Source organism: Panicum virgatum, chromosome 2K (assembly GCF_016808335.1).
Source record: "Panicum virgatum strain AP13 chromosome 2K, P.virgatum_v5, whole genome shotgun sequence".
In the NCBI taxonomy this organism is placed as follows: Eukaryota; Viridiplantae; Streptophyta; class Magnoliopsida; order Poales; family Poaceae; genus Panicum; species Panicum virgatum.
The window spans coordinates 46,312,184-46,334,654 of NC_053137.1; the positions used below are offsets into that span (position 1 = coordinate 46,312,184).

At 48.3% G+C, this 22,471-nt stretch overlaps 2 protein-coding genes and 1 long non-coding RNA gene across 5 annotated transcripts; 2 read left to right on the top strand and 1 right to left on the bottom strand.

The window, feature by feature from the left end:
* Window positions 1–1,568: 1,568 nt before the first annotated feature.
* On the top strand, window positions 1,569–4,470 carry LOC120679642. The gene is made up of 2 exons (XR_005677281.1): window positions 1,569–2,600; window positions 3,271–4,470. It is a non-coding gene; the product is annotated as an uncharacterized LOC120679642 (long non-coding RNA).
* Window positions 4,471–15,197: 10,727 nt separating this feature from the next.
* LOC120679648 (auxin-responsive protein SAUR66-like) lies at window positions 15,198–20,358 on the bottom strand. Of its 3 annotated transcripts, XM_039961307.1 has the most exons (4): window positions 19,444–20,358; window positions 16,683–16,927; window positions 15,588–16,195; window positions 15,198–15,483 (listed from the first exon to the last, which is right to left on the bottom strand). In XM_039961307.1, the coding sequence occupies exons 3-4, from the start codon at window positions 16,108–16,110 to the stop codon at window positions 15,419–15,421; spliced, it is 588 nt and encodes a 195-aa protein (XP_039817241.1). In that variant the 5' UTR covers window positions 16,111–16,195; window positions 16,683–16,927; window positions 19,444–20,358; the 3' UTR covers window positions 15,198–15,418. The 3 variants fall into 3 exon arrangements, with proteins under 3 accessions (XP_039817241.1, XP_039817232.1, XP_039817227.1); XM_039961298.1 differs by lacking the exon at window positions 16,683–16,927 and having other exon boundaries at window positions 15,228–15,483; window positions 15,588–16,192; XM_039961293.1 differs by lacking the exon at window positions 16,683–16,927 and having other exon boundaries at window positions 15,228–15,483; window positions 19,444–20,357.
* LOC120695367 lies at window positions 17,279–18,185 on the top strand (the record flags this gene model as incomplete). The annotated part of the gene is made up of 1 exon (XM_039978638.1): window positions 17,279–18,185. A coding segment is annotated over one exon (567 nt), but the record flags the coding sequence as incomplete, so codon positions are not given.
* Window positions 20,359–22,471: the final 2,113 nt, after the last annotated feature.

Here is a 22,471-nt window from a genome sequence, read left to right on the forward strand (position 1 = left end):
AGCTAGTTGGAGCCATATGTCAAGGTTTTAATAGTGTCTAATTCACTCCCTCCTCCTCTTAGGCTAGAGCACCCGATCGCTTTCAGGTTGTGTGTTTTTACGGCTAGCTCCTGCCTCCTTGGGTACTGGTAGCTCTAATGTTCAGGAGTGAGGAGTCGGTATGCGACTATGCTTGCTTGTCTGTCGTTCATGTTCATTCAAACAAAGTGTAATCGTACTGTACTATGCTTCAATATACTCCATTGTAGCTGCGTAAGCTGCGTACATTCATCAAGGGGGCCTGATGCATAGTAGTTTCAGATGAAGCTCGACTGTTGGAGCCATCAGCAATTAATGTCGACCGAAGCTGCAGCCAAAAACAAACTTCCAGGTACACCAGAAACAGTAGCTGGTAATAAATGGACTTTTCTTTTTTGGAATATCTATTTTTGGTGGAATGCGCTAAGACTCAGTTTTGTCCCTGAACTATCAAAACATCGATCTTGTCTTCCAACTTTCTCAAACTGATCATTTCATTCTTCTACTGACATGTCTCGTCACGTGGGCACATTGATGAGAGGCTTAGTCAGCTAGTATTGCTAAAGTTGCTTGAAATAACCTTTTTACCCTTCCTTGTTTTTCACATTAGGCTCAGAATAGCAAATATGTTGTATCTCATTTCTCCCTCTCCATGGTGGCTGAGGACCTATATTAGAGGGTTGATGATTGATGAACTAAAGGCTGGAGGTGAATTCAAGTTATACTCGATCTAATAAGTTTTATTTTGTTTGCTTATAGAATTTGATTGTATATCGTGGAGGTGCACTGGGTGGCGTACATGGACGGTGATATAAATCATTAGGGAGATAGAAACGATATTTTACAAGCCTAGCTGACTAGAAGCTGACTTGGCATGCCAACGTGGCGAGACATGTCAGCAAAAGAATAAAATTGGTTTGTTTGAGAAAGTTCAAGGACTAAATTGACGATATATATCATATAGGGGGGATATAAACGATATATTACAAGCCTAGCTGACTAGAAGCTGACATGGCATACTAACGTGGCGAGATATGTCGGTAAAAGAATAAAATTGATCTGTTTGAGAAAGTTCAATGACTAAATTGACCGTTTTTAATAGTTCAGGGACGAAACTGAACCTTGGTCGTAGTATCTTTGTCGTGGACAAGGTGTCGGGATGTAAATAATTAATTTGTTAGACCCTTTCAGGAAGTTATCCATGCGTATCTTTGTAGAGTATAACATGAACAGTGCGTTCTTGATTCCAGTAATCACACTCGGGGGCGGATGATGCTTGGCACGACAGCCTTGTCTGGAGGTCGAAGAAGGGATAAAATTGCAAATTTGGACCAAGGGGAATGTCTACTGGGCCAACGAATTGCCCATATTAGGCCGTATGTTGTATTGGGCTTAGAAAAGCCTGGTTGAGGCGTTTTTGGGCTTTATCCTCGTTGCCTATATTAATATGGACCTGGGCCATGTTATATCCAGTGCGTACTACTATGATCGTTTTAAGTTTTTTATTATTTTGTAACATCCCAATTTTCATCAACAAAATAAAACTTAAGTATACTTCTCGATTATATAGTTAACTTGATCAATGTTAACAAACAATCTTCATTACAAGACCCGTGTCTCTACTCTATACGAAGGACTTTCCTAGGACTAATATAATTCACACAACCAACTTAATCATTGCCCTCCTTTATTTACTGAACAACCTCCTAATCTCACCAAGATCATTTGTGCTACCCCAATTGAAAACACTTTACAGCAACCCATTCCATTCAATGACCAGCCACGTGCTTCTCTCCTTGCACAAAATGTCTATCTTCTTCCCTCACGCAAAAGCCTACCTTTTCCTTCCCTGTCCAGGAGCAACACAGATGCACGCCCTCACCTTCCAGTAGCAAGAAACGCTATGACAGTACCTGCAACAAAGCTCACCAGTCCCTTTCCATGGAAGCCTCGCGACCTCACCGTACATCGCAATAACTCACAGTCAACCGATAGCAGCACCTACTCCCCTTTACTCACGCCCCGGCGTCGGGAACTGACCTCCATTCCTGCCAGCAACATGTGTGTAGGAGCTTGAAAGTTGTCCGCCACCGCCTTCTCAGCTTTTTATGCACCATCGACACATCTCGTCGTGCAAGTGGACCTTGCCCCAAGGAGACGCCGCGCTGCCGGACTCGGATACATCGCTGCCGAACTTGAGAGGATGCCACGAGCAGAGAGAGAGAGAGAGAGCAGCAGCTCAACGCCACCCTCGTGCACGTCCGACCAGCCAGGCCGCCCTCCGCAATCCACGCCTGAGCCGTGCCCCACTGCAGGTCGAATCGTCCTGCCAGCCTTGGAACTCCGCGACGTCGCTGTGCCGTCGTCGCCGCGCACAGTTCGCCGGCCAAGATTTTTCTCGCCACGAACTGCCTTTGGCCGCCTGTAAATTGAGTCGGGTGCTGCACCGTGACGCCTCACACCATCCACAGCTCATCGCCGTGCACACCAGCCACAGACCGAGCCCTTCTTCTTCCTCCAGCCGAAGAACAGAGTATCGTCGATCTCCTCGCCCAGGCCATCTTGGTCCGATTCCTCTCGAGGTGAACACCCCCATACCCTTGTAAACATGCCCCAAGCCGTGCCATTCCCTCTCCCTGCTCGAGCAGAGCTCCCCACGAGCTGCCATGGCCGCAACAATGGCCGCACGTGGCCGACCACAGTCCAGCCCTCTCCTATGTCCGGAGTCCCCAAAGCTGAACCCCCTCACTCTCCTGTCTCTCTCCCCATGCCCTCAGATTCTTGAACGGAGGTTGGGAGCGCCGTTCCGGCGAAGCTCCGGCGACTGCGCAAGGCGGTGCTGCCGTGGACGACCCGTCGTCTGTCCCCGTGCATTACCAGTTTATCCCCTCCTCTCTGTTAACTGCTAGTGGGCCCGTGGGCCTCAAAACTGTTGGCCGCAGCCCAATGGCAACATACAGAACACCAAAACACCCCAACCTATCACGTGTAATTGTAATTAATCAAAACACATAGGCCCACTTCCCACAAAATCACCCGTGTTGAAATTTAATTAGACAACCAATTATTGCAAGTGGAATATCTCATTCATACTCACTCCGTTTCAGCTAATTCTTTTTCTTGAAATCCTATAAAATCATATCCTATCCATATCTCCTATTTTCACCTCTGGTTGAGCTCATTTTATTTTATGTTTGTGCTTGCTTGTGTTGTTCGTCGGTTGTGCCGTTTCCGTCGTGTATGACGAAGTAGAACCAATTCCAGAGGAGAACCCGGAGGAGCCGGGAGATCAGGAAGCCGCCTCCGCCGACACGTACGAAAGCGAAGGCAAGTCTCATCGATCCCTTACGTTGACCATGATTGATCCTAAGTAAGGTTAAATATAAAATTTGCTAGACTTAGGGATTGCATGAGATGATACACTGAGGGTATGAGAGAAACCATTGATTGAAGTCATGTTGCATATTGATTTACTATCAGACTTGAATATTATCAGACCTTGTTAATTGATGAAACTGGAATGGGAATGAGACCAGGGCAGTGTGGAATGTGTTGGTGCATGCGCTACCGTGGTGGTAGACTTGCGACCGAGCTCTGTCGTGGTGACATCTCGGGTTTGGTTGGTTATGGTTGTTGGCTGCCCTGATGAGTGTTGTGGTGCCATCTCACCTAACCTACCTTCCTTAGTCTAATCTCACTGGCTAACCTGGTAGTCGTGCGAGGTGGATATGTTTTGGGGTGAGACCTGAATTGGTCCAAACCCGGGGATTTGTGGACGACTAGTCGGGGTTGGGCCACGGCTGGGTGTCGGCTATGACGGAGCCGTCTCTGGACGGTGAAGTGCGTGTGGGTAAAGCGTACAACCTCTACAGAGTGTACAATCCATTCGAATGGTCAGTGTCCTCGGTTTGGACAGGTTACGGTGTGGACATCTCAACTAGTTGAGCCACCTAGCCTATGAGATGGATGACTGTTTGGGTTACCTTTAATACCACATTTGTTATATATTCTGGTTGATTAATGGACCTTTGAATATTAATCTGTAACTCCCTCCCCGTAAGGGTGAGGTGGGACTTGCTGAGTACTTTCGTACTTAACCCTTGTTGATTATTTTTTTCAGAGGATCCTGACTTTGTGCCTGAAGATTACGAGTAGATCGTGTCCGCACCCAAGCTAATCGAGTGGAGCCGTGATGGACGAAGAGCTAGTCTTGCATGTCGTTATGCTAATCGTTATCCTATGGCTATTTGCGGTAGCTTGGTGTTTGTCACTTTACTCCTCGTGTATGTGTTGAATAAAGTTCTGTATGACTTTAGACTCCACTTGATGTAACATGTATTATACCGGGGACTTGCTTCGGTTATTAATACATGGTTTAGCCTCGATCTTTGGGTTGGGGCGCTTCATATTTGGACGTGAATACGTTAATTGGAGAAGGCTCACGTCCCATCCTACTGATTTCCCAACAAGATGTTATATGATTACTTGGAACAAAACTTTTCTACTGACAAAACAAACGTTGAATAATTATTTTTCAACTGATGGAACAATTGCACGTATCATAGGGATTAGGGAACAAAAAGTTATATCACAATGAACAAATATTTTCTACTGAAGGAACAAATATATGAATAATATGAAACAAAATCTTATAATGCAGGGGGAAATAGATTTCAAACAAATGTTCTTCGCTCTGAATGGCTAAATTTCCCCCAAATCTATTCAGCGAGAAACCCTATGAAGGCTATTAAGTCGGAGATAGAGATAGAAGCAAAATTTGAAGAGGATTTGGTTCACCGGAGTTGGAGGAGAAGGGGTGGATGCACATGCATGGGCAGTGGCGTAGCTCACTTAGGATTTTAGGTGGGGCAGAACTTGCCTTGATTTTGGTTCTCTCTCCATGCCTGTGCTTTAATTTGTGCACAAAGCTCGCCCCGCCTGCACTTTGAGTTTGTCATATCTGGAGCCTCCATTAAACCATAGCTGTCGTGGGGGTCTTTAATTTGTGCCTCTAATTAAGCTGGAGCAGCTGCTTCATGGTGCTGTATGGGGAGCTCCGCCACTACGCACAGAGATGAAGCAGCGCTGATGTCACACCCTGAAATTTTTGGATTTCAGGATGTGATTAAAATTAAAAATAAAACAACAATTTTCTTGTAATTTTAAAAATTTATCCAACACTTATTTTCTTTACAGGGAATTTAGTGTAAAATAAAATATATGTTGGTTGTTTTCCAAATTAAATAAGGTTGTTCTTTTGTGTTGCATTCATGCCACCTTTGCATTGTTTTATTGCTTGTTGTTCAATTTAAATTTGAATTCATATGAGTTTGAATTTAAATTGAATGTGTTTGAATCTTTTCAAAAATGGAAAAGCCTTCCTTTTTTCCCCTCTCCTTTTCAGCCCATTCGGCCCATCTCTTCTTTTTCTTTTCTCCTTTCTCTTCTTTCCCGCGGCCCAGAAAACCATCTCGCCGGCTTGTTCCCTTTCCCTCTCCCTTTTCTTCCCTGCGGCCCAAAACCATCCCGCGCCAGCCCATCTCCTTTCCCCGGCCCGCTCCGCCTCCCCTCTCTCACCATCACTGCCACGCGGGCCCCGCCCGTCAGGGCCTTCTTCTCTCCCGTGTGCGGCGCGGACTCGAAGCCGAGTCCGACCTGGGCACGCCTCGCCGCGGCCTTCTCTTGCGCGCACGCCAAGGCGACTCCTCCCGGCCCTATAAATAGCGCCGTGGCCCCCCTGGATCCCCAAACCCGCAGCCACCGCCGTTGATTGCGAAACCCTAGCCGCAGCCGCCGCCATTGTTGGGAGCTTAGAGCTCCGCGACGCGCCGCCGTTCCGCCGTCTCCCCTCGATGACTTCACCTGTATGGAGCTTTGCATTGTGGTAAAGATGCTCGCCGGCCCTTCCCCCACCCCTTTTTCCCCCTCTGTCCCACTCAGGATCGCTTGCCGGAGCACTCGCTCCGCCCTTGCTGTCGAACGCCCCCATCTTGTCTCTGTTTCGCCTTCTAGAGCCCCAAATCGAGTTCATAGCCTCACGCCGTAGCTTCCCGTCCAAACCCGGACCAAAAACGTGGCCGGAATCGCACTTGCGCGGTTCTCCGGCGAGCTCACCGCTGCCCGCCGCCGCAAAACCTCGTCGCCGGTCGCCAGCGCCGCCCGCTCCACCGATCCGCCCTGCACCATTCGATCAAGATCCAATGGCCCAGATTAGATCTAGACCCAGTCAACTGAGTCTAGTACCGGTCAACCCTAGGGCATTTTGCAAAAGAGACCCTAGGTTTTGAGGAAATCAACCCGCCGTCCACCGCAGTTCAAAATTATTTATATTTTAGTCCAAATCTTTACAGAAAACACCCTGAGCTTTTCCAAAATAGAACCCGCCGTCCATAGTGTATATTTTTCAAGCTAACCCCTAAAGTTTAGGTTTAATCATGTTTTGGTCCTTTGTTTCTTCAGATCTAGCCCCTGACAGCTCTGTTTCTTTACAAATAAGCCCCTAGAACCTTGTTTTAGCCATAACTTCTTCGTTTTAGCTCCGTTTTCATCGATTCTTGCGCTCACGTGATCCTTGTGACGTGTGCAATAGCTTTATAACAATTTTATCCTTTGTGAGCACACTTTATTGTGTCTTACAAATCTTTTCTGTTAGTCCTTAACCTTTTAGTTAATCGCGACTAGATCCCTGAAGCATCGTTTACCCCATAGAATCGTCGTTTTAGTTCCGTTTTCTGTGTTTCTTGCGCTCTCATAACCATAGCAGCGAGCCTTATCCTTTAGTGCGTTCTTTTTAAGCCTTTCTTTTGTTTTGGTGTATTGTTCTTAGATGTATCTTCTTGTTTGCTTTGTATGTTTGCCGAAGATTTCTTCGAGTAGAAGGATCGTTGTTCGAAGATTGAAGAATCAAGAATTCCAAGTGAGCAAAAGCTGAAGAGCAGTAAGAGTAGCTTTTCATTGGAGAAAGGAAAGTGACCCTAACCATACTTCTATCTATGCTTTGTTTACAAGAGTACTATGATTTAATTGGAACATGGAGAACCACCCAAGAAAACCGTACAACCACAATACTATATGGCTCTAGTCTTGGCTAAGTAATTAGATGAACTATATGTTGTGTTGGGGTTGTTTCGCTTGGTGGTTATGAGTTTGTGTTGTGGAGCGGGTCAAAGAAGCTGCGTCTTCTGAGGGACCGCAACGGCAGGGACCAACACATACATATAGGGATTCTTTGTAAAGGCCTCGTAGCGTCCCTGTGCAATCACACCTCGGAAGTGTGGTATTGTGCCTGATCAGCACATATGCGTGGTTGGGTTCAAAGTTCTTCAGAACTTTTACGCGAATTGTGGTGAATGTGTACAACCTCTACAGAGTTAAAACTAACCAGTTAGCTGTGCTCACGGTCAAGAGCGACTTGGACCCTCACATGATTAATAAACTTAAAGATGGATATAAATCACATTCTGGTTATTTCTTGTGGCCTTGCTGAGCACCAACTATAAGTGTACTCACCCTTGCTTACTGCTGCTCAGAAGGAGAAGGTGTGAGAAGTATTTTGAAGATGGTACTGAGTTCTAGGCATGCGCAACCCCCAGTCGATTGCCTGTGAAGTTTGGAGCCTTCGTTTCCAGGATAAGCTATATAACTCTGATAATCTTCTATTTGTTGTAATTCTATTTTTTGTGATACTGTTACTGATTATTCACTTATAATATCTCTATATGTATGAAACTTGATCCTAGCATACATATAGCTATGCATTCGGTTTTGTCCTTAAAATCGGGTGTGACAGCTGACATCCGGTGCTTCAAGAGAAATTGCCGAAGGAAGAAGAGGCGAGAAAGAATGAAAAGGCGTAACTGGATCATATATAAAGTTACTAATGGACCGACAAAATAAACTTGCCGGGCATGCGGAGACTCACTTGTGCGACACTTCTGGGACACGTCGGATTAGAGTCTCAAGCGTGACCCATAACACATTTGCGGAATGTCCTGGTTGAGGCGACGTGCCAGACGCGGGCGAAAAATGGGAAAATAAAACGGACGCTATGAAAGTGATCGGGTGCCCTAGCTTAAGAGGGGGAGGGAGTGAATTAGGCACTCTAAAAACCTTAACCTATGGCTCCAACTAGTTTGCACAAAACTTAAACTAAATCAAGCAATCTAGATATGCAAATACGGTTCACCTTAGTGTTAAACCCTCATCCCAAAAGAGTTTTGCAACCTATAGTCAATCCTAGCAAGATACTACACTAAGAAAGTAAAGGCACACAAGTTGCAATATGAAATACGGAAGCTTAAAGAGAGGGATGAGAGAAAACGAACTCTTAACACGAGGATTTATCCCGTGGTTCGGATTGCCACAAAGGCACCCTTACGTCCACGTTGTTGAAGCACTCACGAAGAGTATCGCTTCCCGGCAATCAAGTCTCTCCCGTGAACACAATCACGGTCACCTTGATCTCGATCTTCACTAAGGGAGATTGCCCACGAAGGAGGGGTCTCCGTCCCCCGCACAGTGTCGTCGATGCCGCTCCATACCAAACCGGAGGGTCGTTGACTTACTAGCGAGCCACCAAAACTCCAAGGAGGCTGGCGCACCGTGATACAACTTTGGTTTACTTTAAAACCACAACACAAGTATCTAAACCTTGCTTGATCACTCACTCAAGAGCTAACCTAGCACTAACACTCACAAAGCTTGTGCTAAGGACTAAGGATTTGATCTTTATGCTCTTGGATGGCTTGGAGGTGTTCTTGGATGTGTATCAGATGTCTTGGGACTCCAGCAAGCTTCAAATGGCTGGGGGAACACATATATAGACCACCAACTCAAGAGAGCCGTTACTAGCCGTTAGCCAGTTTTCTGCGTAGGCATCGGAACATCTGACCATAGGGCATCGAAACATCCGGTCTCTCTCAGCAACTGGACTAGCCGTTGGACTTCTTGACAAGTCTACAGAGCCATCGGTTCATCCGATCATAGGGCATCGGCTCAACCGGTCTCTCACAGCAACTTGACAAGCCGTTGGACCTCCCTCTTCTACTGACGTCATTGCTCCGATGCACCACCGGTTCAACCGGTGCTGAAGGCTTGGCTCCTGCACAACTTGCATCGTCTCTGTAACACAGTACATCGATTGCACCGATGCCCCTTCTTAGACCATTGGTTCAACCGGTGCTTCACTTGATCTTCACATGATCTCTAGAGGACGCTCAGACTTGCACTGTGCCAGGGCGTCGGATTTTCCGACAACCATCGGATGCACCGATGCTTCAGGCATCAGTTCTTCCAGTGCTACTAATTTCTGTAGAACTCGTCCAATTCAGTGTTTCTTTGAGTTCTTTCTTCATGTTTTGCTTTGCATGGCCTTTTTACTTCATCCCTGGTATTTAGAAATATTTTCTTAACAAAACCATTAGTCCTATTGATTGCGTTGTCATACGATCACCAAAATCACTCGAAATGGCATAAATGGTGCCATGTTCGTTACAATCTCCCCCTTTTTGGTGATTGATGATAACACAATCAAAGCAAGCATAAAATTTGCGAAAATTGACAAATTGAACCACTTACACTTGCTTGGATGCTTACCACCATCCAATGATGGCTTGGCCTCCCCCTAAAACCATAATTCTCCCTTTGTTCCTTCCCCTATTTGCTACACCTCTCTCATGTGTTGACTTGATCCACTCGGCATTTCTTCCCCTTTAGAATATACTTTTCCGTCTTGGGAACACTTCTCCCCCTTTGTTGGGAACATGCCTTGCTTTGATCCATATTTCTCCCCCTTTGGAATCAAATCACCTAAAAAGGTTTCTTGCAAAGCAACATAGCTCAAGAGAAGATTAGTAACCTAGGGAGTTAGTTCCATGACTTATGATCCAAAAGTATGATATCAATGAAGATACCAATTGAAAATTTACTAGGGTGGATCACAAAATCATGAAACTAGCACGGCATGAGCTAAACCTTCCAAAAGTGTGTGCACCAAAAGATAATGTGAAATTCAAGTGCACAACTAGATGTTATAACTAGAAAGCTTAGATCATATCATGCATGGAGGTAGCTCTAGAAATGATAAGAAATTGACAAAGATACCAATTGAATAAATTTAGAACCTTGCATACCTCCGGGGGACTTTATTTACTTTGCATGTACCAATTGAAAGTCTTTTGAAGATGAGCTCTTGGTATACCAAGGTTAACCAAATGTATGAGCACATAGTCTATGAACTTAGATATGAGCATTTAAGTTCAATAGAGCATGACTCAATATGCATGAAAGCATAATTTATCTAACCACTCTTATAGAGTTGTTTGTTCACATTGAGCGTGAATAACATTCTCTTGGAGTGTTAACTCCGTCGTGAGACTACAAAAGATAAACTTGCAAATATGTTAGTCTCAAAATCACAAACCATAGGATGAACTCCCCTTAAATGTGTGCATTTAGTATTTGAATCACCAATTACATATATGCATATTGATTTTGACACAATTGAGAAGTTTTACCCAATAGCTTGTGCTCACCAATTACCATGAAGGGTAATTTTGTGTAGCTTTCTACACACTTACACTTATCAAATCATGTAGGTTGCTTATGGGTTAGAATCATGACACAAACAACCCACCATTTATAACACTAGGAGATGCAATATGCAAACATCCTAGCAAAAGCAATGGAGCTACATGATGCTTCAAATGTAATCTAGCTACCATTATCTTAATATGGAGGATTTGGGCAACACATGTCCAAGTTGTGAGTTTAGTTTCTTTGGCTTCAACCTTCACCTCAACTTGTAAGCTAAGCCTCCAAATCCCCCGAAGCCATTCTTGAGCTTCAAGTCTCCTTTGGAACCCACACCATTTGAGGCCCCATTATATTGGTGATGATGTCATTGGGCACCCAAATGGAGTGGTTCCAACTCCTTTCATTCTTCCCAACCTTGTGAGCAACCACCTTCTCATTTGTCTTCTTTTTTATCACATAGGAGGTGCTATTGCTTTTGTTCCTCCAGTTGGGCTTTGTGTAGATGAGAGAACTCTTGATTGTGAGCTTCTTTTTGTTCTTCTCATCCGAAAGGTTCTTCCTTGGTTGAGGACACTTGTTGGACTTGTGGCCTTCTTTGTGGCACTTTGAGCAAGTCACGGTGGACCCCTTCTCAAGCTTCTTCACCATGTCTTCACGGTTATCTTGCGAAGGTTGGACATTGCTCTTTATGCCTTTGCCCTTCAATCTATACAAGTCCTTCATGAGCCTTTCCACTTCTTGCTTGAGCTCATCATTCTCCTTGGCAATGAGATCATCACATGATTGTACAACAATATTCTCATTGCATTTCTCATTGCAAGGGTTAGAGCAAGATTCATCAATTAAATCAATGCAAGAAGTTGAAACATCTATTCTAGAGATTGGAATTGCACAAGGGATAGTTTGCTTCAATTCCAAAGAGTCATTAGTATCATTAATGCTCTCAAATTTTAATTTGAGCTCTTCATGCTCCTTGCTAAGCAATTTGAATTTGCACATCAAATCTTCAAAATTTATAGCAAGAGAAGCATTTAGATCATTGAGAGCATTAAGATTTTTAATTTCTTTTGATTGCTTCTTAATGACATTTTGGTGCTCATGAACAAGGTCAAAAAGTTCATCAATTGAAGGAGAGTCAGAGTCATCATCACTTACATCGCTATCCATACATTTGGCCATAAAGCAAGTATTGGATGATGATCCCATGCGGGTGGTGAATTTCTTGTTTAATTCATCACTTGAACTTGCACTTGATTCTTCACCACCGCTAACCCATTCAACAAATATGGCAAATGATTCATGCTTGGGCTTTTTCTCCTTCTTTTTCTTGTTCTTCTTGAACGTCTTCTCAACCTTCATAAGTTGATGGTGAGGCCCATCTTTGAGGAAGACCATATACCTCATTGAGTTGATTTACTTCAAGCATTTGTTCATCTTCTTTACTTGTTTGTAGAGGTTGGGGTGCATTGGCACTTTATCATCACTTGAGGAGCTTCTTGCATCCTCTTCTTTCTCATCACTTGAGGTACCTTTGATGGCCATCTTCTTCAACTTCTTGAGTTGCTTGCATGCAAGTGCACTATATGTTGATGAAAAAAAATGATGTTTTTGTCTTGATTTCATTGCGTAGCTCATGGGCGATCACCTTGTTAAGGACTTGAATTGGTGTCAACGTGTCGAGCTCTTTCTCGTATAGAATTGTGGTTACCAAATCATAGTCCAACCTTCGGAGTGAGTGAAGGATCTTGCGAATGAGTTCCAAATCTTCAATTTGTTTCACACATAGGGAATTAATCTCATTCACAAGTGTGTTCAACCGTGGGTACATGGATTCGGCATTCTCATCATCACGTTGCTTAAAGCTATTAAGCTTATCAATGAGAACATGATATATTTCATTGGCTACATCCTCCGTGCCCTCATGATTCTCAATGATAGTCTTCCATAGCTCTTTACCATTTTCACAAGAATAAACACGATTGAACACATTATCACTAAGAGAAGACAAGATTATGCATTTTGCGGTGACATCATGTCGCTTCTCTAGTTGACCATTATTTTTTACACCTTCACTCACAACTCTCCAAACAATTAACCCCGTTGCTGGAGATGGGCTTGCATTAAGATCTTCCATCGTTGGAAGCCCGTGCCATCGAACCGTGGAGTGGGTCTAAAAGGATCCATCATTTCCTCCTAAGAGCTAACTCACTAGGCGGTGAAGCCTACCGATCTAATGAGCCGGTAAACACAAATTTACCAATGGAATTGGCTTTTTTTTAAGAGAAGTGAGAACCTAGCTCTGATACCAATTGAAAGTAATCGGGTGCTCTAGCCTAAGAAGGGGAGGGAGTGAATTAGGCACTCTAAAAACTTTAACCTATGGCTCCAACTAATTTGCACAAAACTTAAACTAAATCAAGCTATTTAGATGTGTAACCACGGTTCACCTTAGTGTGAAACCCTCATCCCAAAAGGATTTTGCAACCTATAGCCAATCCTAACAAGATACTACACTAAGAAAGTAAAAACACACAAGTTGCAATATAAAATGCGGAAGCTTAAAGAGAGGGATGAGAGGAAGCGAACTCTCGACATGAGGATTTATCCCGTGGTTCGGATTGCCACAAAGATACTCCTACATCCACGTTGTTGAAGCACTCACGAAGAGTATCGCTTCCCGGCAATCAAGTCTCTCCCGTGAACACAATCACGGTCACGTTGATCCCGATCTTCACTAAGGTAGCTTGCCCACGAAGGAGGGGTCTCCGTCCCCCGCACAATGTCGTCGACGCCGCTCCACAACAAGCCGGAGGGTCGTTGACTTGCCGGTGAGCCAGCAAAGCTCCAAGGAGGCCGGCGCACCGTGATACAATTTTGGTTCACTTTAGAACCACAGCACAAGGATCTAAACCTTGCTTGATCACTCACTCAAGAGCTAACCTAGCACTAACACTCACAAAGCTTGTGCTAAGGACTAAGGATTTGATCTTTATGCTTTTGGATGGCTTGGATGTGTTCTTGGATGTGTATGAGATATCTTGGGACTCCAGCAAGCTTCAAATGGCCGGAGAAACACATATATATAGGCCACCAACTCAAGAGAGCCGTTACTAACCGTTAGCCAGTTTTCTGCGTAGGCATCGGAACATCCGACCATAGGGCATTGGAACATCCAGTCTCTCTCAGCAACTGGACTAGCCGTTGGACTTCCTGACAAGTCTGCAGAACCATCAGTTCATCCGATCATAGGGCATCGGTTCAACCGGTCTCTCATAGCAACTTGACTAGCCGTTGGAACTCCCTCTTCTGCTGACGTCATTGCTCCGACGCGATGCTCCGACGCACCACCGGTTCAACCGGTGCTGAAGGCTTGGCTCCTGCGCAACTTGCATCGTCTTTGGAACACAATACATGGATTGCACCGATGCCCCTTCTTAGACCGTCGGTTCAACCGGTGCTTCACTTGATCTTCACATGATCTCTAGAGGACGCTCAGACTTGCACTGTGCCAGGGCGTCGGATCTTCCGACAAACATCGGATGCACCGATGCTTCAGGCATCGGTTTTTCTGGTGCTACTAATTTCTGTAGAACTCGTCCAATTCAGCATTTCTTTGAGTTTTTTTTCGTGTTTTGCTTTGCATGGCCTTTTTACTTCATCTCTGGTATCTAGAATTGTTCTCTTAATAAAACTATTAGTCCCACTGATTGCGTTGTCATACGATCACTAAAATCACTCGAAATGGCATAAATAGTGTCATATTCGTTACACGCTACCACGCAACCAAAAAAAAGGCGGTGGGGTCCGGGCGGTGCGACGCGGTCCGCGGACGGTGTGGCTCCCTGACCTCTGCTGCCTTGGCCACCAAGGATGCCGCGCGAGACGAGACGAGACGGCCGCATGTTGGGCGCTGGCGCCGCGCGTCCGAGAGGCCACACCCGGACGGGCGCGCCTGGAGCCCTCGACCGCGGCCTGGGCGCCCGGCTGGTGGCGCCGGAACGCGCGGCCGGCACGCGAGACTGCGGGATGAACCCCGCTCCGGTTGTTCTCTGTTGGGCGGCGCGGTTCGACTCCGGCTGCGGCGATACCGAGCGCGGAAGCCCCGCACTGGGACACAAGCCGTTGCGACGGGGGGGGGGGGGGGGGGGGGGGCGCTAGCCGATCCTGTCGGTTCAGGCTTGGGCGGAGCGAGCTTGGCTGCCGCCGTCGACAAGGTAGACCGCGATGGCGTATAGGCCGCGAGTCAATCGCGAGCGTTCGACGCGGTCAGCCGCCGCGGCCGGCGGCCACCACCCTCTGACACGCTCGGATCCAGGACGGGATGAATGGGTGGTTGGGCCGGGGGATAAGTTCCTCGGCAGATGCTATAATCAAACTGATCGAATGCGACCTGATACAAGTTCTAAACTAACTGCAGCTTGCAGGGGACATCCGCGATTGTTTAGCGTTTTCGGGATCTTCAGGATCAGTCAGGGACTCGGCGGTGTGTGTGTGACTGACGATGCCCAACAAGGGGATCGGAAACGGATTGCAGAACCTTTCTTGGCAACAGCAGAGATCTCGCTCACCACGTTCCAGCTCATTTGATCGCTTGTGATTAGCAAGAAGTAAACTGGACAGATCGCCTTTAACTGCAAACCGATTAATAACCGAGTTCACAACCAGGTACTTTGTGATTAGCAAGAGACTGACTGAATGACAGATATATTTGAATTCTTGACCTCTCTACAAACAATGCCTCGAAGATACTGGACATCATACATACCAGCAGTCCTTTTGCTTAAAAAATAATAAAACTTTAAGAAAAATTACAAAAGTGTACATCACGTTGCAACGCAAACACCATGCATCTAGCTAGTCTAAGGATTTAAGCATGGTGCATCGCCGCCGGTTCTTGCTCCAGCGCTATGGCCGGGTGGTTCGCTTCTGCAACTGCAACAATATAATAATTCAAATAAAAAAGGCGTCAGAAATGAATCCGTTGCGGGATCAAGATCAGCTGGTCATCGTGTGCACGACCGACGATGTACGTGTACCTTGGGCGTCGGCGGCGAGGCCCTTGTCGTGGCGCTCGACGCACTGGAGGATGTACTTGAACGCCTCGGTCTCGCAGGGGATGGCGAGCGCGCCCTCGTGCCGGAACCCGAACTCCTCCTCGGCCTTGTCCAGCAGGAGCCGGAACACGGGGTGCGCCAGGTAGCTGGTCGGGATCACGAACCGCCGCTGCTCGGGCCCCACGTACACGGGGCAGTACCCGCGGGGCACGTCCGGCGGCGGCTCCGGGCTCTGGCAGCTCTCGTCGTCCGACAGCAGCGAGTCCACCGTCTCCGTCCGCCGCAGCCGCTGCATCACGAACGGCGGGATCGCCGACGCCACCAGCTCCTCGTCGCCCGGCGCCCCGCCGCCGTGGCCCTCCTCTTCCTCCTCCCGCGGCGGCTTGCTGATGCCGCCCCCCAGCGCCATGGCCTGCTGCCACTTGTGCAGCAGCTCCCGCAGCCGCACGATCTGCTTGAGGCCCGTCGCCGCCGCTGCCGTCTTCGTCGCGCCGTCGTCGCCCATCACGCCGCGGACACTAGCAGCAGCCGCCGTACACCTTCACTGCAGAGGTAGTGGTCGATCTCCTGCTGGATCTCGAGCGAGACTGCTGCTCGAGAGACAGAGAGAGCTTGTTATTGAGTGAGAACTTGGTGTGAGATGGAATTGAAACAAGGGATGACGAAGGAGAGTCTGGCATGCAGGAGCAGGGAGGATTATATATTCAGGTCGTACTCGCTCGTACTCCATCGATCAAGGGTAACATGGCCGAATAATTTAACAAGAAATAAAGATTCCTTTGCGCGGATTATACTAGTATTGGATTATAAAAACTGGCTGATTAGCTAATCGCCCGGCGTGTCGCTCAAGAATGCCCGGCGGCGTCGCTCTAGCTACCTAGCCTAGCTTAGCCTGCCCAAACTTTTTTTTTTTGTGGCAATGATGTGCGCGCGAAAGAAGCTAGCTAATTACTGCGAGTGCTGCCCTGCAAGTTAGTGTATGTATTTCTGAATTTTTGGATGTTTAATTTTCTGAATCGGGACAGCACGAAAGCTGGGAGTGTGCTAGCTGGAGATGGGCATCACACCGGGACGGACCTTGGCAGTTTCACACACTGTGCACGAGAACGTGGCCGCATAATTGCGCTCGACCGGTGCCACTGCTCATTGCATGATCATGCCGGTGCATATACATGCTGCCGTGTGATGACTAGTAAAATATACGCGTTGCTGGAATTCTCCATGTACGGTTGTCTGTCCGCGAATTTATGTTCGCTTCTTCTTCTTTTTTTTGTTCTGACCCGACACGGCAGGAACTAACAGAGGCCCGCGAGACAGTGGCGCTGCATGCCAACAAATTTTAAGCAGGAATTAGCGGTCCGGTTATTAAAAGAGTAAAGTCCATTTTACAACCTCGTACTTGCCATAGTTGTCTGATTAACAACCTAGAAGTACAAAACCGGATAAAAAACACCCTGAACTATACAAAACCGGGCAAAACACACCCCTGGTCAGTTTTTTGGGCGGTTTTGCTGACGTGGCGATGTGGGGTCCGTATGTCAGCGCTGACTAGTGGGCCACCCCTCTTCTCTTTCTTCTCTCCTACCCTGTCTCTCTCTACCCTCTCCCCTTCTCGCTCCTTCCAGTGCCGCCGCCGTCCTCTTGCTCCTCCTGCGCCGCCGTCGCCTTCCACTCACTCCACCGCTGCCACCGCAAATGTCCGCTCCCTGCACGGCGCCAACTTCCTAGTGTCCAGGCACCTGAAGCGCCGCCTGGGCGCGCCCTCCCGCTCGGGGCCCTCGGCGTCGTCCGCGTTGAGCAGCTCCTGCGTGTCCATGGCCGACACGGCGGAGTCGGCCGCCGCGCTCGCGCCTGCGCCGGCGTGGAAGCGGTGGGCGCGCGCGGAGGCGGTGCTTGAAGGGTGGGCCGCGCGGATGGGCTTCGCGGTGAGGCCCGCGCGCCGGCGCGCCGCGAAGGCCGCGGGCGCGCTCCGAGCGCTGGGCCGGGGCGTGGCCACTGCCCGCGTCCCGCTCCGCGTCGCGATGGCTGCGGCGCTTTGGGCTGAGATCGCGTCCGCCCCCGCCGCCGCGTGCAAGGGAGGGGAGGCCGTGCTGCTCCGGCGGCCGGAGGCCGCAGCGCACGTGCCAGCGAGGCTGGTGCTCACCGTGGGGTCGTGGATGGCGCGCGCGGCGAGCCACCGGGCGCCGCCGCCGCCGTTCGCCGAGGCCGACGACGAGGAGGGCTGGGCCGAGTGCTCCTGACCAACCGCGCGCCGGTGAAGGAGCGAGAAGGGGAGAGGGTAGTGAGAGACAGGGTAGGAGAGAAGAAAGAGAAGAGGGGTGGCCCACTAGTCAGCGCTGACATGCGGACCCCACATCGCCACGTCATCAAAACCGCCCAAAAAACTGCCCAGGGGTGTGTTTTGCCCAGTTTTGTATAGTTCAGGGTGTTTTTTTATCCGGTTTTGTACTTCTAGGTTGTTAATCAGACAACTATGGCAAGTACGAGGTTGTAAAATGGACTTTACCCTTATTAAAATAACTAATGACTTGGGATGGCAGCTCATTACTAGTAAATAAAGAAGGATAAAGCTAAGGTATATTCCGGGAGTTTACATCGCTTAACGCGCCACACAACCGTTAACACATCGGCGGTGTTCAAACTTGAAACCATAAAATACTACTCGCAAACCGCGATAGATCGGCCTCATGTTTTTGTAGATAGATTATAAACAAAGGAACTCGGTAGTTTAATTACTCTGCAGGCCACTAAGCTTTTTTTTCTTTCTGCTGCTGATGATAAATTATTATTAGTCTATCTATCCGGAAAAAAAAAGAGATAGATTATTAGTCTGCAAGTCACCTACGTGTTCGCCGATGATGCTAGGCCTTCAGATAAGGCCAGGGCCGTGGCTTGGAAAGCTGGCCGCGGCAACGTGCGGGCACATGACCGGCGAGGCGATCGCTGCCCTGCACGGCAAGCGTACGTACTCGATCTACGCGAGCGCCTCCCCCGGGCATCACATGAGCTTGCATTGTCGTCGACCGCGTGCCACCAAAAGCGACGGCGACGACGAGCCAAAGCGCCCAGCGGGAAAGATAGCCGTGGCCCATGTGACGGCGGACAGAGGCGAGGCCGCGCCGCCGGAGGAGGCCGGCGTGAGGTGATTGGTACGGCCCCTGCTTTGGCTCTTGATTATTCGGCGGTTAGTAGTTAATTGTCGACCGTGATCAGTCGCTAACCGGTGCAGCCCCGGCCTGCGAGACAGCGAGAGTGCCTCCCGTGTCTCATAGGGGGCAACTGTGAAGGACCGGACAGGCGACCAGAGGGGGGGGTGAATGGGAGCCTCAAATTCGATTTGAAAAACCGAAGAGAAAAGTCCCGATTACACCCAACGCACCTCGGACGAAGAGTATCAGTACCGCATAGCTCAGAACGACTATCGGCACTAGTAATACTCTTGACATACAATCGGAAGCTCGATCGAGAAAAGTTCGAACAAAATCTCACAAGTTCAACCACGTAAACGAAGATCAGAGCAAAGCGTTCGGAAAGCCAAAATATCTCAGAAACTCGAACAAAGGGGTTAGAGCATAGATAAAACAAAAACTAGAAATACTGGAATGAAATCTAGCTAACACAAGAACAACTAATACTGATTTTTGTTTTGCTTTTTCAGGTTTTAATTAAGCAGAAAATTAATTAAACCTAGATCAGGAAAATAAATCTAGAGAAGGAGCTAAGCGACTAATACTAGAAGGCAGCCCTAAAACATGATTTGCTACTCAAAAGGGACCTAAGAAAAATCTAGCAAAATCAACAGAAAAAGAAAAGACTGGTGAAGCAATTCATCGAACACCTTATGTGCAGAGTTGTGCTGATGAAGAACGAACACGATCTGAGCCGGGATTTCCCACACACGCACTCGATTCGTCTCCCTGCACAAGAATCACACAAACAAGGAAACCAAAATTGTTGCTGTGAATCAAAGAAAAGAGTTAGCTTGCAAACGCTCCACCAGAGCCGCGCCCTGCTGCTGCGCAGGCTGCTGCTGCAGCAAGCTGTTCTGAGTTCAGCGCCTGCTGCACAAGCGAGATGGCTGCCGCCCCCAGCTGCGCACAGCCGGCCGCACCTGGGCTCTGCGCGCGATCCAAGGTCAGCACCTCCACCAGCGGCAGATGGTGCTGCCGGTCATGCAGAGCAGCGGCACCTCAGCCGCCCTAGGAGTCACGCCCCCCAACACTTGGCAGCTACTCAAGCCAGAGCCTGAAGCTTCCCTGCGCCAAGAGTCAAGAACCAAAAAACCAGCGCCTACTGCTTGCGTGCCTAATGCATCACGCCCAGCAGACCTGCGCCAATCAAATAGGAAGGGGGAAACAAATACCAACACAAAAAGGAAAAACTAGATGCACACAAATTCAGATCGGATCAAAATCCCGGAGGACAAAAGGAAGAGAGGGCTTCCTTTCCCATGAATTCGTGGTTCAAAGTCTCAATCCTCCATCTCAAATTCTAACCCTAGAAGAAAGAAGGAAGGAGGAAAAACAAAACCAGAACACAGGGGAGGACAGAAGGGGCGACGGGAACGACAGAGCAGGGGCACCAGGAAAGGGTGGGAGGCGGCTCTGGTCTTGGTGCCTGGCGCGAGGGGTGAGAGAGAGAGGGGAGAGATATTTATGGTGTCCACGCAGGGGTCCAAAATACTCTCGGAATCAAACTAGAGACTAAACGCCCGTAGGGGCTAAACCGGAAATATTTACACGATCTCATCCGACGGCCGAGGTTCTTTCTTCAGAACGAAGTCTTCTCCACGATGCCGCCATGTCGATGAAGATCCGGTTCGCGGTTTTGATGGGTCCGCGAAACCCGGGTAGTTGGCCGGTTTTGAGAAAACCGCCAAAACCTCACGCGCGGGAAGATTCCCGCCTCCACGCCGTGGCCCTAGACGCCGTTCCCGTCTCGGCCTTCTGACGGCCCTAGACGCCGCCCGACGCCCGTCACCTCCTCTCCCGCAGCAAGGCCCTAGACGCCGTCGACGCCCGTCGCCTCCGTCAGTCCCGAGACCGACGCCCGTGCCTCCACGACTTGGCGTCTTCAACCGCCGTCAGCTTCCTTGGTTTTGTGGCGCAAACCAAGAAACCCGCCTTCTGTCGCCGCTTGCACCCTCGATCCAGGAGTGGACGCCACGGCTGCCGCCCAGTCCGAGCTCCTCCACGGGAACTCTCCGTCGACACTTGACGCCCGTGTACCTGCAATCTAAAGACCAAGCGCACGATCACACCGCACGGTTGACAATTCACTCATCACAAGCAGGATAGAGTACTCTCGTTCCTCAATAAACTGGCAAAGGCTGCAGCGCTTAACTTTCTTATTATTAATTATTTCTCTCTTTCTTATATTTAGTATATATCTTATTATTTTATTTCTTCGAGAATAGTAGTTCATAAAATGTTTTCTGTTTGTGGAGAGGCGTGTGTTGAATCTTTGAGGACTCAGAAGCCTGGACAGGACAGTTAACAGAGATCGAATGAAGCTGCGCTCAATGCAGGAACAATCTTCTACGGGCACGTACAACGCACCGTAGTCACCCGTCGACATGCAAGGATCTTTTTTTTTAAAAAAAAACTCACGATCTGCGGTTACGCCCGGCCGTGGAATCGTTCGTCTACGGATGGTTCTCGTGCTCCCAGGTGAGTCAGACGAGAAAATCCACCATTGTACGCCGCGCTGTGGGGAGACGGTGGAGGCCAAAAAATCTGCTGCGCGGTAGGTTCGATCTGCACCAGCACCCCTCCATGCACGCGACGTTCTGCACCGTCTCACAATCTGCTCGCCTGTTCTCTACTGACCAGGACTTTCTCCCCCGCGAGATTCCGCCATTATGATGCACTCTTGGCGCGTAAGTAAGAGATAAAACGAAACTCACTCGTCGTCCTCTTTCTTTACTCCCAAAATTTAAACCCTCTCGTGCCTTAGATCATCAGCAAGCAATTTAACTCACAGTGAGCTTTTATCTGTCAGTTATAGAGGAGACCACCAGCGCCTTCTCCCCTGAGATTCTGGCCACCATGATGCATCTCCGGCACAAGTAAGAGGTAAAACAAAATCCCATCACTGTCCTCTTTCTTTTCCCTCAAATTCCAAGCCCTCTCATGCCCATCGGCAATTTGACTCACAGTGAACTTCTGTCCACTAGCCATGGAGGAGCTCAAGTTTTTCAATCGGCAAGAGTCCTGCGAATTATTTCAATATATTGTGCATTATCTCATATATGCAATAAAATGTCAACAAGGATCAAGTATGCACTAGACCATCATAATTTCTAGGTCAATGAATGAATTAAACACTTTGCAGACAGCGCTAAACAGACAGTTCAATTGTACGAGCTGTTTGTTTAAACTGTTTGCGCTAAAGAGACAGCAGTTATCTATACTGTTCTACTTGTCCTGCTACAATCTCCAGCTAGCTTCCACAGACAGGGTTTCAGGCTAGCAGCTACTGCTACCTTTTGCGTAGGCTCGAAAAGCTTTGTTATATATATGCTAGATTCCCGAAATAAAGGACGGCTTGCGTACCTGGCGTGCGCGGAAAGTGACCACCGACTGACCAGCCGATGAAATTACGAACTAGCCAGGACGAACACGAGCCGTTCGTCGAAACGTTGGGTGCTTGGAGCTGCTGCGATGATGCGCCATCACGGGTTCGTGTCTTCGGAGGAAGGAATATGCATTGCCTCCGGACAGGGACAGTGATGCAGCTACGGTGCCGCAACCGGCCCGTACCTACAGCTGTGTCTAGGCAGGAAAGGAATAAAGGATGGATGGCCGAGTGCGACGAGAGAGAGAGGAGAGCTATTGATTAAACCTTGGGACGCTGGCTGGACTGGT

Excerpts from the sequence above, each read along its gene's own strand:
- LOC120679648 (XM_039961307.1), bottom strand. The coding sequence starts at position 16,110 with ATGGGCGACGACGGCGCGACGAAGACGGCAGCGGCGGCGACGGGCCTC. Across the intron at positions 15,484-15,587 it reads CCTCGCCGCCGACGCCCAAG|TTGCAGAAGCGAACCACCCG; the intron begins GTACACGTACAT and ends ATATTGTTGCAG.